The sequence below is a fragment of the Wolffia australiana genome, chromosome 12, assembly GCF_029677425.1.
Source record: "Wolffia australiana isolate 7733 chromosome 12, ASM2967742v1".
NCBI lineage: Eukaryota > Viridiplantae > Streptophyta > Magnoliopsida > Alismatales > Araceae > Wolffia > Wolffia australiana.
In genome coordinates, this window is record NC_135846.1 from 16,228,054 (window position 1) to 16,243,931 (window position 15,878).

A 15,878-nucleotide genomic window follows, 5' to 3' on the forward strand; every position below is an offset into this window, starting at 1 on the left:
AGGTTGGTGTAAACAGGTGATTCCTCCCTTTTACTACAAGTGCTATAGGAATATCATGGTTCCACTTTAGGAGGCATAAGGTTCCAACGAACCTATAAAAAAATTTAACAAGATCTGTACTGGCCAAGAATGAAATGTTTCATCAAAGTCTAGCTATTCCTCTTTATCTCCCTCAAAACTCTTGAAACCCTTACTGATTCTTGAGAAAATGTGGGAGGAAGTCTTGTTTGATTTGTTTGCAGACTTGCCCACATCATAAGGGTTTTATTGTATTGTGGTCATAGTAGATCTAAGGAGCAAATTTAGTGACTTTATTCTGTAGAAACACCCATTCCCAGCAGCAGCAGAAGTGAAACTCTATGCAAAACAAGTGGTGCAGTTAAATGGGATACACACAGTTATCATTTTTGACAGAGGCAAGGTATTTCCATTATTGAAGGATTAATTTCATCTTCAAGGCACACAATTATGGATAAGCTCCTCTTACAATCCACCCCGATGGACAATAAAAAGTTGTCAAGTGGTATTTGGAAGAACATTTACACTGTTTCACCTTTGAAATACCAAAGTCCTGGTCAAAATGGTTTGATAGGGCAGATTATTATTCTAACCCTGCTTTCCATTCTTCCATTTAGATGATTCCCTTCAAAGATGTATATGGTAACGATCCCTCAAAACTACTTTAATATGGTTCTCCACCATCCCTCATTGACTCAGTGGACACACTATTAAAGGAAAGAGATGATACCCTCAGCAAATTGCAAGATAATTTGCTGGCAGCTTAATCTAGGATGAAGAGAAAGCCAAACCAACATAGGAAAGATATAAAATTAGAAGTGGGAGATAGAGTTTACATACAGTGATGTTCCTATCCCATGAAATTGCTAACAAAGAAAGTCAATTAGAAGTTATCTCACAAATACTTTGGCCTTTGTGGATTTTGCAAAGAGTGGGACCCACCTGCCAACTTGAATTTCCTAAAGGATGTTCTCTGGATCCAGTGTTTCATATTTCAACACTTAGTAACGCCATTGGTTCAGTTGTTTAACCTCAAGTACTTCCCCAAACATTTTCCAATGACTTGGAATGCCCGTTTCACCCAGTGGAAGTCATATTTGTAGGAAGAGAAATAAACAACTGGAAACTTTTTTATCAAATGGGACGACCTCGCCAATCAAGATGCCTCTTGGGGGCCATTGAAAACCATACACGCCCAATCTCACCTTGGGGAAAAGGTTATAGTGGATGAGGGGGAAGTGGTGCAATCCCAATTAGAGAATATGAGAAACAAAAAAGAAGGGGTAGTCAAACAAGAGGAGTTGGCCAGGCAACAAGCATCAGGGGACCTTGTATCCCGGGTGGTGCTGACATAGCCACTAACTCCCAGTCTTGACGGAAGTGGGAGGAGGAACAAAGAATGCCTAAAAATAAGATGTGAGACCACAATGAGAGGTGTCTTTTTGGCACTTGGACTTCTTCGAGGGTGGGGGAATCTTGAAGGGACTGACTGTATGAGGCAAGGGTCATCCAAGGGTGCTTGTACTATCAGAGGAGCTAGCTTACAAAAAAGGTGATCCCTCGAGGCTTAGTGAAGGAATCTCTATTAGAAGAGAGTGACATCAACATCTGTAAGTAGAATTATTGTTTCCTTATCAATTCAAAACAGATCATACTAAAGTCTTTACCTTGTAAGAGCACTCTATTAAACTGACACTTACACTCAGAGAAAATCTTGGGGAGGGAATGGGATTAGATATCTCAATAGTTCTAGTTATACATAATGGATATTAGGCATTGTGCATATAATCCCTGCAGTCCAGAATTACAGAAAATTCCAACCATTGATTTTCAAGTCATCTGTAAGTCGTTGGATTAATGGAACTTTGGCCTATGAGATCCGACCATAGGCACTTAGCTCTACATCGGCCAACATTCTTGATCAGATTCCCCTAAATGCATTATGGAAAATAGTATTGAAAGAAACTGGTTAAACTAGTTGACTTCGTGCAATTAAAATCTGAGGAACATTCTTAAAATAAAGAAAAACTAGAAACAAATTAAAAAACAGATTTCACACAATTTTAGCCTTCATGATGTCATTTTCTAGTAGAACGTGGTTAAAAAATTGGAATGATGCACTAAATGAGATACATTGGCAAATAGCCAGCATCCAAACCAAATGTTAGTCAACTGCCGTTTGTTACATAAAAATCCATGCCAAAGAGAAACGGCAATCAACTATTACTTTTCATTATTGCCATGAGAAATCTAAGCAAGCATGATTCCTCAGACGATGTCCTCTGCTACAATGCCCTCAGAGGTTTTTGCAGGCGATTTTTCAGCAGCCAGCCTCTGCTCCAAGGCTCTTGCCCCGCGTTCCCTGCTTAACCAGAAATACCATTAGACACAAATGAGCTTTCTAAGCATATGCTTCGCAGTCTGTAATCATACGCTATACCTCCTCCTCGATGCTTCAATTGGATCAGAACCAGGCAGAGGGAACCCTCCTTCTCGGATGCCCTTGTCTTGATCTGCTATTTGGGAACGGCCGCAAAGGAGCCTATGGAAAATAGATGCAATGGGACCCACGATTGGCCTGCATGTTTGAAACCGCAAGAAAATGATAGAGGCCTTGGTTTAGATTTCTATCAAGGATCTTGCAAGGGGAGATAACAGGAAGATAGGAAGATAACAATGGCCACAGGCCCATATCAGTGCAATTGGGCTCACGATCGGCCTGCAAGTTTGAAACCGCAAGAAAATGATAGAAGCCTTGGTTTAGATTTCTATCGAGGAAGGATCTTGCAAGGGGAGATAACAGGAAGATTGAAAGATAACAATGGCCACAGGCCCATACCAGAGCATGTGCCACTTTGGAAAGGATTTCCTTTCCCCTGTTGGCCTTTGAATAACTACTTGATTTCCCCCTCAGGGAAGGGATACAGATATTTGGCGGGAAACTACTCTAAAGACAAATAACTGGAAGCAATTACAAAGGGCAACGCATCTGAGGAAGTAGGAAGAATAATAAGGAAAAAGGTATACCGCAAGAATTCCGGGAAGAAGGTAGCGAAGGCAAAATCATCGCTCGGGTCGCCCCTGAGGTTTGTTTCAGGCTTCTTTTGGAGGTATCTGAGATAAATCCAACTAGTGTAGACTCCAAATATAAGCGTTGGTAGATAAGACATGGCCTCCAATGAAAAAAAACTCCAGGCAGTAGACGCCAGCACAAACAAAGATGGTAGCCACTGCAAAATTGGAGAGAATAAAGCAGCAACACTGAGTTTTTTTATACCCAACGCATTCCCAAGGAAAAATGTTCCGCCAATTTGGTAATACCTTAGCCTTGATCTTCAACAGGGAAAATAAAGAAATTTCCTGGTCTGGCATGATTTGCTTAATGCCCACGAGAAAGCCCAAAAGCACTCCTTGGAACCCGGAAATTTGGACATACCTGAAAGCACCGTGAATTGCATAATTTAGAAAACAATGAAGTTACCCTACATTGACATGACTCCTAAGTTAAGTGTTAGTGAAGAATGATATTTCGCATTTAGGAGTTTTTTTTTAAGGAAAAAGGGGAAGATCACCCCGTATCGGTGATCAACTGATACGGTCCCCGCCGGGGATCATATCGTGAAGGAAGGAGGGAGCTGGCCCTGGCAGAATGGACGACGCCAAGGGGACGAGGGCGGCGGATGAGCGATGGGGTGGACGTCACCTGAGGGAATGGGCCTCGACGGAGTGGAGGTCGTCAAGAGAGAGAGGAGATACCGAGAGGAAACACTAACTTGTAAATTCATATCCTGACCTCCAACGACGTGGACCACATGTTTAAAGGGAAATGCAAGACGGAAGGGAAAGACGATAATGCCCCTAGTGGACTTACTAGAGGGAGTAGATCGTAACGTCAACCTATACTTTGCATTTAGGATATCAAAAGAGAGTCGAGAGGATGAATTCAGTGGATAAATATGGGATAGAAAACTCACAGGTAACCTTCTTCTCTTTTCAAGTAGTAAAGAGAAATCGCTGTGACAAATACACAGGTTGAAGTAAAAAAGTTAACCACCAAAATGAACTTCATAAATTCCTTTGGTCCCCATATAGGCTCCAGAAGTTTTCCGATAAACAAGAGCCCAATAATGCTGATTATTGCCTGGCAAAAATTACACGATCCAGTTAAAAATTCTGACAGTGGACACTGTAGATAAAGAATCAGCAAATTTTTTCAGTCCCATAAAATGATGTATATAAGAAGATCAAACAAGAAAACGTGTGTAAATATGCTGGAGCTATGAAGAAAAAAATGCCAGAGATATCATCGGCACTTAGAATCGTACGACTCAAACATTCTCAATCGGCATTGAGTCAAGGTAAACAAAGAGCACGATTGAGTAGTAAGAAAAGTGAAGTAAAAAAGAATTCTGACACGAAGTGTAGGATTCAACCGTTACCCAAAGAAAAAAACTATTGCTGTGACAAATACACAGGTTGAAGTGGCCAGATTTTCTTCAGAGGAAAAACTTCGTGTGGACCCAATATTTATTTGGAATTAACAGCATTGGAGGTGGCATGGTATTGTTTTTCCTCACCCCAATGGCAGACTCGCTCCATTTTCAAGCCGGACAGTGGTTTCCTACGGCATTATAAAGCATGATCTGGGATAGGGTGAGGGCTTTTATTTTCAGAGACAGATATGCCGGACAACATCTTCCAAAACAAACGGAAATTTTACCTTCAATAAGGACTGAACAAGTAAAATAACTGCTGCAAGTGTCGCTGTGATCCTCATATAGACACCATAGAAAAACAAAACTTACAACGTCTTTTATCAGTCATGTCAAGGAGACCAATAAAGGCGGCGATGAAAAAGAAAAACTAAAGACGCATCTAAAGAGGCCAGTTCAGGGGGAAAAAATGTCATCTGAAGAGCATTATCTGGTGTTTAATAACAGAAAATTGTGAACTTAAAAGATAAAAAATGAAAAAAAATCGCAAATTTCAAAAAGTGAAAGGTACGCACCCTAGGCAGCGATTGCTCAATGTAACCAGCAGTTATAAGGTTCCACGCAAACGGGATTGTCCTGAAATACATATCAGCAGAACAAAGATTTGAAGAACAACGTTACGAATTAGACTCAGCCATCTGTAAATAATATAGTCAATTTGAAATGGCGGCCCATAGGATTTTAAAAAAGATGAGGCAAAAAAGTATAATCTCCCTGGAATATCCGAGGAATATCCAAGCTCACTACACCAAGAAACTAGTGCTGAGCTTTCTCCGAATATCGGGGAAACAATGCATTGAAGCCGTAATTTATCGGATGCAAAAACAACTTCACCGAGGAACAAACCAATTGATTAGGAAGGTGAAAAAAGAACCCCCAATTCATCGCGTAGGAAATTAATCAAAACCATTGATATTTTGGGAAAAAATTACAGGATTTCTGCCAGAAAGGTTGAGCTCATCTGCAAATCATACCTTGCCGGAATGAGGGTGAGATAGGAGGCTGCTGAGGGGAAAATCTGAAGTAGAATATATCCACCAATTAGTACGACTGAGAGGCCTTTGCACAGCCTAGTAAATCCAGAAAAGGTTCTTGGACCCTGACATCATAAACCCATTTTACTTCAGATGAACTAATTTGATAATACTTTAGCCCGCATAAAACTCAAAAGAGTTCGAACATCCATTTCCTCAATATCCTAATGATGAACTTTGAGGTGTTGAATACAGATTTAAACACAAATAATGGAACACGGGCGATCAATTAAGTTAGATAACACAAGAGGTATGATTCCTCTGGCAATCAGCACCATCAAGTAATTTTCCAGGACCCAGAGGGCGTCAAGCACCGACTTTACGGAACTCGGGATTTCAATTAGTTACGCTTGTTCAAAGAGAAGGAGCAAGAACTCAGACCCACGATGACTCTCTAGTTCATAAACAGTAAATTAATTCGAATCGTTGGACAAAATCCTGCAAAGACAAAGAGGTAGGAACCCAAGTTATGATTTCGAAGTTAACTGAAGATCATCATCGCCCACTGTTACAAACAATGCCTTCTCTCCGGATCTCCCATCCAGCGCCTGAGGAAATTGAAGAAATGGGCCCTAACCAGATCCACAAGGAGAGAGGAAGCAAGAAGTTGAAGCCTTACCCCTGAAGGGGAAGCAGACGACATGGGAAGCATGGTTGAAGCAGCTCTCTCTCTCTCTCTCTCTCTCTCTCTCTCTCTCTCTCTCTCTCTCTCTCTCTCTCTCTCTCAATCGACAGTTCAATGAGCCATCTCAGAGGCGGTAATATTGGTTGTCTTTCGGTCAAAAGCAATTAATTGATCATTTCAATTTTGTTCAATTTTTTCAATTAAAGTTATTGCGTCACACGGTTTTAAAGTTTTCTATGTATTCGAACTTTCGAAGTAACTCCGTTTAGAATAATATTTTATACATTTGAACAAATATTTTGATTACCCGAGCCACAATGAGTGATGTCCACTCTATCCGTTTTATAAAAAATTTGTAGTCACGGTTTACTGAAAAATAGTTTCTCAAAGAGAAGAAGAGATATTATTGGGGGTCAAGATAGAAAGTGAGAACAATTACGGACTTGGGTTATATATTGTGATTGATACTGACTCAATATTGATTTACCTACTAGTGAATTGGAAACATTGAAATTTTAATTTTAATTTAAATGAGGGATTAAAGTAGATAGTCTAGGAGAGCAGCCAGATGAGATCCAAACTGTACAAAAAAGGCTGATTGAAATCAAAATATTGATAGAATAATTGAGTACGAAAAAAATTACACAGATCTTAGAATTAGATACCAGAGAGAATTGTTACCTCTTATTCAAAAAAATTAGCTGACATTTATCACGACAAACTCGAGAGAAAAATTGGGTCAATCTTAATTTATTGAGAAATATTTGGGTTCCAGTTTAACTGTATTGGTTGTATTGGTTGAAGTATAATCATCACATTGTTGTTTTGTTTCGCAGCTAATGTTTTATCAAACATCAAGGCTCACTATAGTGAATCCCAAGGAAGTGAAAACCTGGGAGTCCTTTGGAGGAGGAGAATCTAATGGCGGCCTTGGGTTGTGAAGAATCTAAGGATCCAGATCAGATCCAAGGAAGCCTGAATAATATATGTAAGATATCTCCATTTAAACTACCTATAATAAGTCACTTGAGTTTTTAACCATTTAAGTTTCCCGAGTAAATTGGGATATGACCTTGGGGCCAAGACAGTTGATTTGGGTATCTTGAGCAAGATGTTTGAGGGAAATATAAGATCCAAGGCATGATTAGGTAATGGATGTAGTGGGTAAAATTGTTGTGCAGTTCCTTATCTTCCACGTCATTAATAATATAGCCCAATATATTATTTATAAATATATAACTAGTACTTGTGTAAACTCAATGACTTTGTTTTTTTTATTATTGGTTTATATGGACAGGGATTCATCTAAGAAAGAGAATAGAATACATTACTTTCAATTTTTTCTAAATCCAAACTACATTTATACTATGTTTAATATTCCTCGCTATTGACTGGGAAAGATGTCATGGAGGAATGAATGATTTTATAAAGCATAGGCCAGTCTTCAATGTTTTCATGGGGATATTCAGCCCAGAGTTATGAAACCCTAAAAATGAGTTTGGGTGAGGTTCCCCAAAGCCAAACCATGCGGTATAGGTGATGCGGGACCATCCGCAAGCTGAAGCACCAGGTCAATCCATGGCGACACATCAGCAACCACGTCGCGAAGCTCGAGCTGAAGAGAAGGACCCGGAGTTCAAATACTCGGCGTGATGAGAAGTCTTCCCCTATTTATTTTCCCTCGCGTTTTCCTGAACTTTCTCGTTGTGTTTTGTTTGGGGAGGGCCTCCGTGTTTTGGCCCTTCCGTTGTATTTCGAACCGCATTTTACGACTCGATTACGGGTTTTTCCCTAATTACGGGCCGACCCCTAGGGTTTCCTCTCTCCCACTATAAAAGGAGAAGAGATGCCCTAGAGGAGATTAGAGATGTTTTGAGTTGTGATTTGCAGATTGTGAGGAGAGGAGACCCCTCCAAGAATAGGGAGGGATCCTAGAGAGAGAAGAGGGAGCCACCGCCGCCTCACTGCCGCCGCCGACCACCGTTGAGTAGAGTACTGGACCTGTTACGCCGGAACGTGCCGCCGCCTCGTCGCCGCCGCCGCACCCCTTCCGTCTCTCGAGGGAGAGACCGCCCGAGTCCATCGCCCGCCGCCGCCGAGACGTCTTTCCTCCGCCGCTGCGACCGACGACCCCCGGCACCCAGCGACAGCCACCGATGCCCGCCAAGAGCGCCCGCCGCCGCCGCCAACCCGGGCGCCTCTAGAAGCCCGCCGCCGACTTGTTGCCTGCAACCTGACACGGTGCCCGCTGCCGGTCGCCAGCGGTGCACGCTCGGAACGCCGCCTACCCCGCCAGCACCTAGGCCGGGCGCTCGCCCAGCCCCTCGGTCCTGCCGATCTCCAAGGGGGCCGCAAGCCGACCCTAGCTCGCTCGACAAAGAGGACCAGCCGCCCCGCGCCTCATTTGCCCTGCAGAGTCCTCAGGGGGCCGCCAGTCTGCCAGACTAACGCCCCCGGATCACTTGACGCCGACCTGCCGCCGCCAAAATCGCCGGAGCGCTCTCTCAGGCTGCCGCCGGAACCCTCGCCAAAGGAGGACGATGCCGAGTCAAGGCCGAGTTGACTCAGGGCGGTCGGACCGATTCCCGCACTGAGTCAACTCAGTCAGACCCAGTTTTAATTACCGGCGAGTCACCACTGAGTTGACTCAGTGTGACTCGGATTTAAGTAAGGGCACTCGAACGTAAAAACGTCTATCCGAAAGGGCCTTTTTGTCAAGACAAAAAAAACAAGAGGAGAATGCGTTAGGGCCTCAGTGAACCGCCGCCGCCGCCGCCGCCGCCAGCGCCGCTCGCCGCCTCTCTTCGCCGTCGCCATCTCGCGCCGGCGCTGCCGAGCGCTACAGCTCGCCTCAGCCGCCGCCGGCCGTCGCTCGCTGCCGAAGCCGACGTCACGCTCTGCGGTCGCCGCGGTCCCTCGCCTCAGGCTGCCACCGCCCGCGCCGCTCGACGTCTCTCACCGCCGTCGCCTTAGCGCGCCGGCGCCGCCGAGCGCCGCAGCTCGCCTCAGCCACCGCTGCCAGCGCCGCTCTCCGCCTCTCACCGCCATCGCCATCGCGCGCCGCCGCCGCCGCTGCGGCTCGCCACTGCTGCTGCCGCCTCCAGCCCTGTCCGTGTCCGATCCAGGCACGGCCGCTTGGTCTGTTTGCTCGTCGCCCAGACGCAGTCGACTACCCCGCCACCGTCCGGCGAACCACCTCTACCCGTCCTCCACCGCCGCCGCATCGGGCCATCTCCGCCACTCAGACTCGGCTTCGGTCCACCACGACTGCCGGACTTTAGTCCTCAGGTCACGACACTAACCCCTCTCTTGCGTATCATTACCTCTTGCAATATTTTCTCACGTGCTCCACCATCAGGCCTCACCCTTTGCCGTTTCTCGTACGTTGGGTTTTGGGTAGCTATCTCCACTCGTTATCCTGTCTGCCACCTTATTTCCGGAATAGATAGTTGGATCGAGGATACCCGCTCCTACGGCGTCCTTCGAATGATCTATCGGGTCATTGGGAGTCGGATCGTATGTGACACGTACGGGAACTCTTTCAGGGCTCCGTCCTATTTCAGCTATTGCCGCACTTCTCGTTATTTGCGTAAACGTGCATACCCGCATTCCATAACGAAATTACGTGTTTGTTCATCTAAGCCCTGTGTTGCAACGCGTGTTGTCGATCCCTGCCGTACGTGTTGCATCAATAGGGTACTTTCTCATGGATATCAAGAAAAATAAATCTCATTGCATCTCTAAATTCTAAACCCTAAAAATATTCCAAGAACAACCAGAATGACATCTCCGCTAAGTCACCCACAAAGCCTGATCTGAATTGGTCCTCAAATCCTTGTATGAAATTCTTAAAATATGTCAAATGACTCAATTTAAGCATGCACAACATTAAGGATAGTTTAATCCAAGCAATCATTAAGTCTCAGTCTAAATATATGTCTTGAATAGTATTTTCAAAATAAATCACGATGATGATTAAAAAATAACACTATCTTGGATATGTATCAACTAACTATAAGAAATCTATGTAGCATGCAAACCAGTCACACATTTGATATAATGCACATGAGATGATTATAAATGAATCCACGAGTAAACATAGTGACTAAGATAATTATGACGGGATCATAATTCACTTACTTTTGTTCAAACATAAATTATAAATATTCATATTTAAAAGATACTCAATAAAGAATTCAAAATATGTAGGATAAATAAACCTATACAACTCTGCTCATATGATGAGTATAGCCAATCTTATTGTTATTGGTGTGGAGACACTAATAATATTGTGGATCATCTTGTTGGAAATACAAGTTGCATGTAATCTAATCCCACATTCCATATCGTGTTAAATATTCATTGTTAAAATATATTTATTATAAGGCTCGTGAAATGTTCGTAAATTAAGATATTTAATTCATTCAACAAGTATGTAAATAATAATGAGATCATAAAACAAAGATCAATTGTCTTTAAATATTCATATTAAAATTATACATGAGAAATGCATCAAATATGTATGGGCATAAAATAGCTATCTAGCTGCACAGAAATGACGAGTATCACAAATATTGGTGCTCTTTAGTAGTACTCTTTCACTGAGTTGATCCATATTGAATCGTTAAATGACATTATAATCAAATATTAATTAGGCTAATTCATGTCTCAATGTTTGTAAGTGGTACTTAGATACGGGACACCAAAGACATCATGTGTATGGATAGTATTTTAACTATGATATAGAAGTCCCTTCCCCGTCAGATTCAAATTTGTCTTAGCTTGGATTGATAAAGAAATATATGAGAGTAATATTGTGGTTCATATGGGACTATCCCACCTCGACATCAGAGGAGATTAACTTGAGGGAGAATACAGATTACATTGCCTAGCTAGGATAGTGGAAATATTAGATAAGGTTTTTCTGGTCTTTTATGATTAGCTATACCCTAAGTTATTTGGGAGTCTTCTAGCGACAAAAATTATACATGCACTATATTTAATGATCGCAAAAGTTTCATGAGATAGCTGATATATTCCTTTATATCTTCAAGACGACAAGGTGTGACTTGATGGGTAATCACAAATTCCATATCTTATTCCATGTTCACTAATACAATGCATTAATTATAATGAACAAGTGATTCTTGTAGAGAAGTCAATGAGTATATACTTGAACATAGTGAATTATAAGGAGATCATAAAACGAAGATTACTACTCTTTAAGCATATGCTCTGAAAATTACTATTCGAGAGATACTCGAGAAGGAATTGAAGTATCAGGAAAGAATATCACTATCCAGTTTCATTCATATGATAATTATGGTCATTCTCATAGCCGTTAGTGTGGAGACACAATGGATAGATAATAAGTGCTCTTTAGCGAAAAAAATTACTGAATTAATCCATATATAGTTCCATAAATTTTATTGAATTGGCTTATAATCAAAAGAATCTTTTAGTCAAAATTCAAACAATCAACCCTGAAATCTAACATGCAAACAAATGATCACGATGATGATGACAGATTTGTCATTGTCACTATCATCAATATGGAAACAACTTATCACAATGGACAATCTTCAGGTGCTCAACATCCCAATCCCCCCTTTTTCTACCCAAAATCAAATCCCAAGTCCTCTTCAATCATCTTCCCAATCCCTACTTAGTGAGAACCCTAACCCAATGTTGTCATCTTCCTCAAAGGCAAATGCTGTACATGTCCGAGATGGCACCCAGAGAAAGGCGGCACAGCTCCAGCCATTACCTTGGGAGAGCTGCCCAAAGTGAAATAGAAAATAGAGAGGCATGTTCTTTCTTGTTCGCAAAGCTGATTTAAGAGGGCACAAGAAAAACACTGATTTATGAGGCTATCTATGTGTGTCGCTCTTTGAGATAACATGAACTTTGAATTACAAAATTACGAGTGAGAATTGCTGTGTTTTGAATATGGTTTAAATTGCTGCGATTATATATATGAGCCCTCCTTATGAATCAGGTGGGTCATCTACCAGTTTTTGACGCCCAACTTGCATCATTCTCTTGGAAACTGTAACATCACAGATATTTCATAAAAGCACATGATCTTATTACCAATAACTAATAAATAAGTTGCTTAACAATACATATATATAATTATATCTTCATAGGAGAATAAGATAAAGGGCCCAAAAATATTATATTCCAGCGCACCAAAAACTAACTACTATGAGACCGAAGTTCTATCTACTTTTTACTAGCTACCAAGATTTCACAGATCAACATTATAACCAGTGCACCCAAACTATGTTGATACCTGTATGGATTCCAGGTTCCGCACTATATGTCCAAACGCATAATTCAAGCTACTGTGCCATTCCCAGGAACATTACTCAAAGTGGAGATGGATGAACGCCCACAAACAGAGAGAGATGAAGAGTTTGGATGGCTTACGGGTCCGATTCAAAAAACCATGCTGTTGTATGCGCTAGTTTAGCAGTCAGATCACAAAAGGTCGCATTGCAGGAGCCGCTTGGGGAAGCCATGAGAAGCGGCAGCATGTAATGTAAGCAGCTGGTTCATCGGTTCCACTCCAGAACCGACTTCTCATCAGTCCTGTGCTGGGCAGCCAACTGCGTCTCGGCCGCAACACGGCCCCAACCTATGATGTGCGGCAGGATGAACTGCAAATTAAAAACCTCGATCAAACAGATGCATAAACCACGTGGGTATCGTTATTTTTGGGACAACACATGCCAAGAGAGGAATTCGGAACCGGTTACTTACCCCCAAGGACGTCCGCAGCACAGAAAATTCAGCCTTCGATACAGGTACAGTGAATCGTTCCTCAGTATTCATAGGGCCATTGACCACACCTGCATCGTTGTTCGAAGAATTGAGCATCCAATGGATTAAAGCCACGTAGACTAAAGATTAGGCCGGAAATGAAGATGGGACAGTATGGACGAAACAAAACCAGTCTTAATTCAATACCAAGACGCCACGAAATGCTTAGTAACAAAATAAAATCAAGAGTACAAACAGCTCTGGAAGAATGGGTGCTTACGCAAGCTGAAGATAAAACCCCCATCGTCGGACATGGGGCTCACATTAAGGGTTTTTCTCACTTGGCCCTGATTGCTGTGTTTCTCATTTCAAACACCCGTTAGGAGGACGATTATCCGATGGTCTTTGGAGACAACAAACAGATAAACGAAAGTTTACACAGGCTCGAATCAATAGCCAATGAAAGGTGACAACCACTTGGCATACCTAGATTGCATAGAGGGATCGTGAAAAAATTCACAAGACTCTCCGGCTCCCAAGCTAGTCAAGCACCCAATTTCGGTTGGCGACAATGCAAACAGCTGAAAAAAAAGTCCAGGTTCGACTAGTAAAAAATAAAGAGAAAGATAATCGCTTGATAACTCCAATGCCTTGAAAGAAATTAATGTACAAGTTTAACCAAATCAGAGGGAATTTTTAACGCCTAAGATTCACCTGCTTCCTTTCGTGATCATACTTGCGCACTCCAACAGCAGGCAAAAACGTTAACAGGACCGATCCTCTCTTACTCACAAAATAAGTTCCCGTCTATTCAACAAAGGAAATATGCGTCAGATCACGGATGCGTCGTTGAAATCACAAATCTAGACACGAGCAACGTACTTGCTTCGCTGAGAATTTTGGCGGAACGGGGCGTACACCGAGCGCAGCTTTGCCCTTGTAAATTGAAAATTCAGCGGACGTCCTGGGAGTAGAAGTATCTGCAGCGATTCTTCAGTCAACCCACGAACCAAGAAGCGTCAAATGTCATATGAATAATGCAAGGTTTTACCGTTTTCCCCACGCAAGCCCCATGTGGAGAAACTATTATGCCATCTCGACCAAGAAAATTCCGGTATTTCCTTAACTGAAACTGTCCCAGGAACCGAGTATCTTCTAAACCTGTTCGCCAATCAACCCGACAATGAATCAACAGCCACAAAAATCCAACGGAAAATGTCGACGGATTTCTTTAAGCAGTAAACACGTTGCCTACCCAACTTTTAAGGGTTTTGCGCATTAGTTTCTCTTGCCTGAAACTACATGTGAACCTCACAACTTCAAGGCGATTAAAAAGGATCCAATAAAATGTGACTTTGACTGGGAAATAAACAAGCCAAAAGGTTTTAGGAAGAATACTTTCTTACCGCGAAAAAAGGTTCCGGGAAGACTTGAACATTTTCCTGTTGTAATATGGTCTGCGCACAGGATTAAAAGGGCAAAAGAGTGATGATCATCGAGGTTATATGGGAGGCAGCCTGTGAAGATAATAGCAATGATCACCTCAGCCGGGGAAGTCGCTGCGACAACCTTGATCTATCTTTAGAGGACCAAACGTGGAAACACGCGGAAGCTCGGAACGCTACGCGATGCCTGACCCGTTCCTGAGAGCGCTGATGGGCGAAGACGGCGCTCGCGCGGTAACGCAGACTAGGGATTCCTCGATTCCTAGAGCTTAGCCAAGCACTACGGTCTTGCTGGGGAAGGGGGAAGGTCGGAGTTTCTCACTCCCTCTCGAGTCTTGAGTTTTGGGCCAGGAACCAATTTTTCAAAAAAATAATGACTAATTAACAAAACCTAGTATGACAAAATTTTCAACCCGTAAAAAATAAAAGTATACATTAAATTTTAGTACATAGCTACCGTGAGGGATTCGAACTGATCGTTTGAATGATCGATTGGATCGGGCATTCGAACGACCAGTTCTGAAGATCGGTCCATAAATTAGGCATGGTTGTTCTGTTCTGTTCTTTTGAAATGAACAAAAAATTTCGCACAAAAGAACCGCACAGGGCCTTGTTCTTTGTTCTGCTCTCTTTTTGTGCGAAAATTAGAACAGCTCTTCGCACAATTAGAACACTTCGAAGAAAATTCGCACAATTCGAACAAAACTCGCACAATTTGTAAAATTCGCACAAATTGCTACAAATTCACACAGAATTTGCACAATTCACACAAATTCTCAGAAATTCTCAGAAAAAAATTGTTTAGAGTTTTTTTTCCTTACTATCGAAGAAATAGTCTTAGTTATTCAAATGATCCTAATAATAAGATTAACTTACGGCTATAAATAATTTATCAATGAATCGCTCAAATAAGAGCATAGTAAATATAATATATATTGAATTAAATAAAAAGACAAAAAAATAAAAATTGAAAAATTGAATACTAAAAATCAAAAAAGAATAATCAAAAGAAGATTCATATCTTACTGTGATTCTTGAAGGAATTCGGTCAGATGATTATTGAAAAAATGAAGAGAGGAAATTGCCGAGCCGCCAAGGAAGAGCGGAAATCGCCGAGGAACAAAGGAAGAGAGGAAATTGCTGAGGCGCTGAGGGAGAGAGGAAATCACCGAGGATTCGGAAAGAGAGGAAATTGCCGAGCAAGAGAGGAACTGCCGAGGGAGAGCATCCTTCGAAAGTTCGAAACCTAAAAAAGTAAAAATTCAAATATGTATATTTTTTAATACGTTTTTAAAGAATAAACATATATATAATAATAAACATATGTTTATTCTTTAAAAACGGATTTAAAAAATTTGCACAAATCGAACAATTTGAACCACACATGGGTGTGTACGATAATCTGTGTGAATTTGTTAATGCTCTGTTTGGAAAACCAAACAGAACGTAAAAATCGCATAGATTCACACATAGCAAACTGAACAACCATGTCTAAGCC

The 15,878-nt window shown here is 41.9% G+C and overlaps 2 protein-coding genes and 1 long non-coding RNA gene across 3 annotated transcripts; 1 reads left to right on the plus strand and 2 right to left on the minus strand.

Annotated features, from left to right (window-relative positions):
• Positions 1 to 2,117: 2,117 nt before the first annotated feature.
• On the minus strand, positions 2,118 to 6,284 carry LOC144710484 (rhomboid protein-like protein). The gene is made up of 8 exons (XM_078584279.1): positions 6,165 to 6,284; positions 5,486 to 5,610; positions 5,027 to 5,087; positions 3,993 to 4,159; positions 3,340 to 3,454; positions 3,046 to 3,248; positions 2,459 to 2,596; positions 2,118 to 2,380 (listed from the first exon to the last, which is right to left on the minus strand). Exons 1-8 carry the CDS (start codon positions 6,195 to 6,197, stop codon positions 2,287 to 2,289), a joined length of 936 nt encoding a protein of 311 aa, XP_078440405.1. The 5' UTR covers positions 6,198 to 6,284; the 3' UTR covers positions 2,118 to 2,286.
• A 1,358-nt stretch (positions 6,285 to 7,642) lies between these two features.
• Positions 7,643 to 9,806, plus strand: LOC144710456 (uncharacterized). The gene is made up of 2 exons (XR_013583293.1): positions 7,643 to 9,458; positions 9,529 to 9,806. It is a non-coding gene; the product is annotated as an uncharacterized LOC144710456 (long non-coding RNA).
• A 2,612-nt stretch (positions 9,807 to 12,418) lies between these two features.
• ATWHY2 (WHIRLY 2) lies at positions 12,419 to 14,733 on the minus strand. The gene is made up of 9 exons (XM_078584411.1): positions 14,478 to 14,733; positions 14,342 to 14,392; positions 13,987 to 14,096; positions 13,818 to 13,915; positions 13,650 to 13,742; positions 13,422 to 13,516; positions 13,216 to 13,289; positions 12,936 to 13,024; positions 12,419 to 12,832 (listed from the first exon to the last, which is right to left on the minus strand). The coding sequence occupies exons 2-9, from the start codon at positions 14,371 to 14,373 to the stop codon at positions 12,728 to 12,730; spliced, it is 696 nt and encodes a 231-aa protein (XP_078440537.1). The 5' UTR covers positions 14,374 to 14,392; positions 14,478 to 14,733; the 3' UTR covers positions 12,419 to 12,727.
• Between the last annotated feature and the right edge of the window lie 1,145 nt (positions 14,734 to 15,878).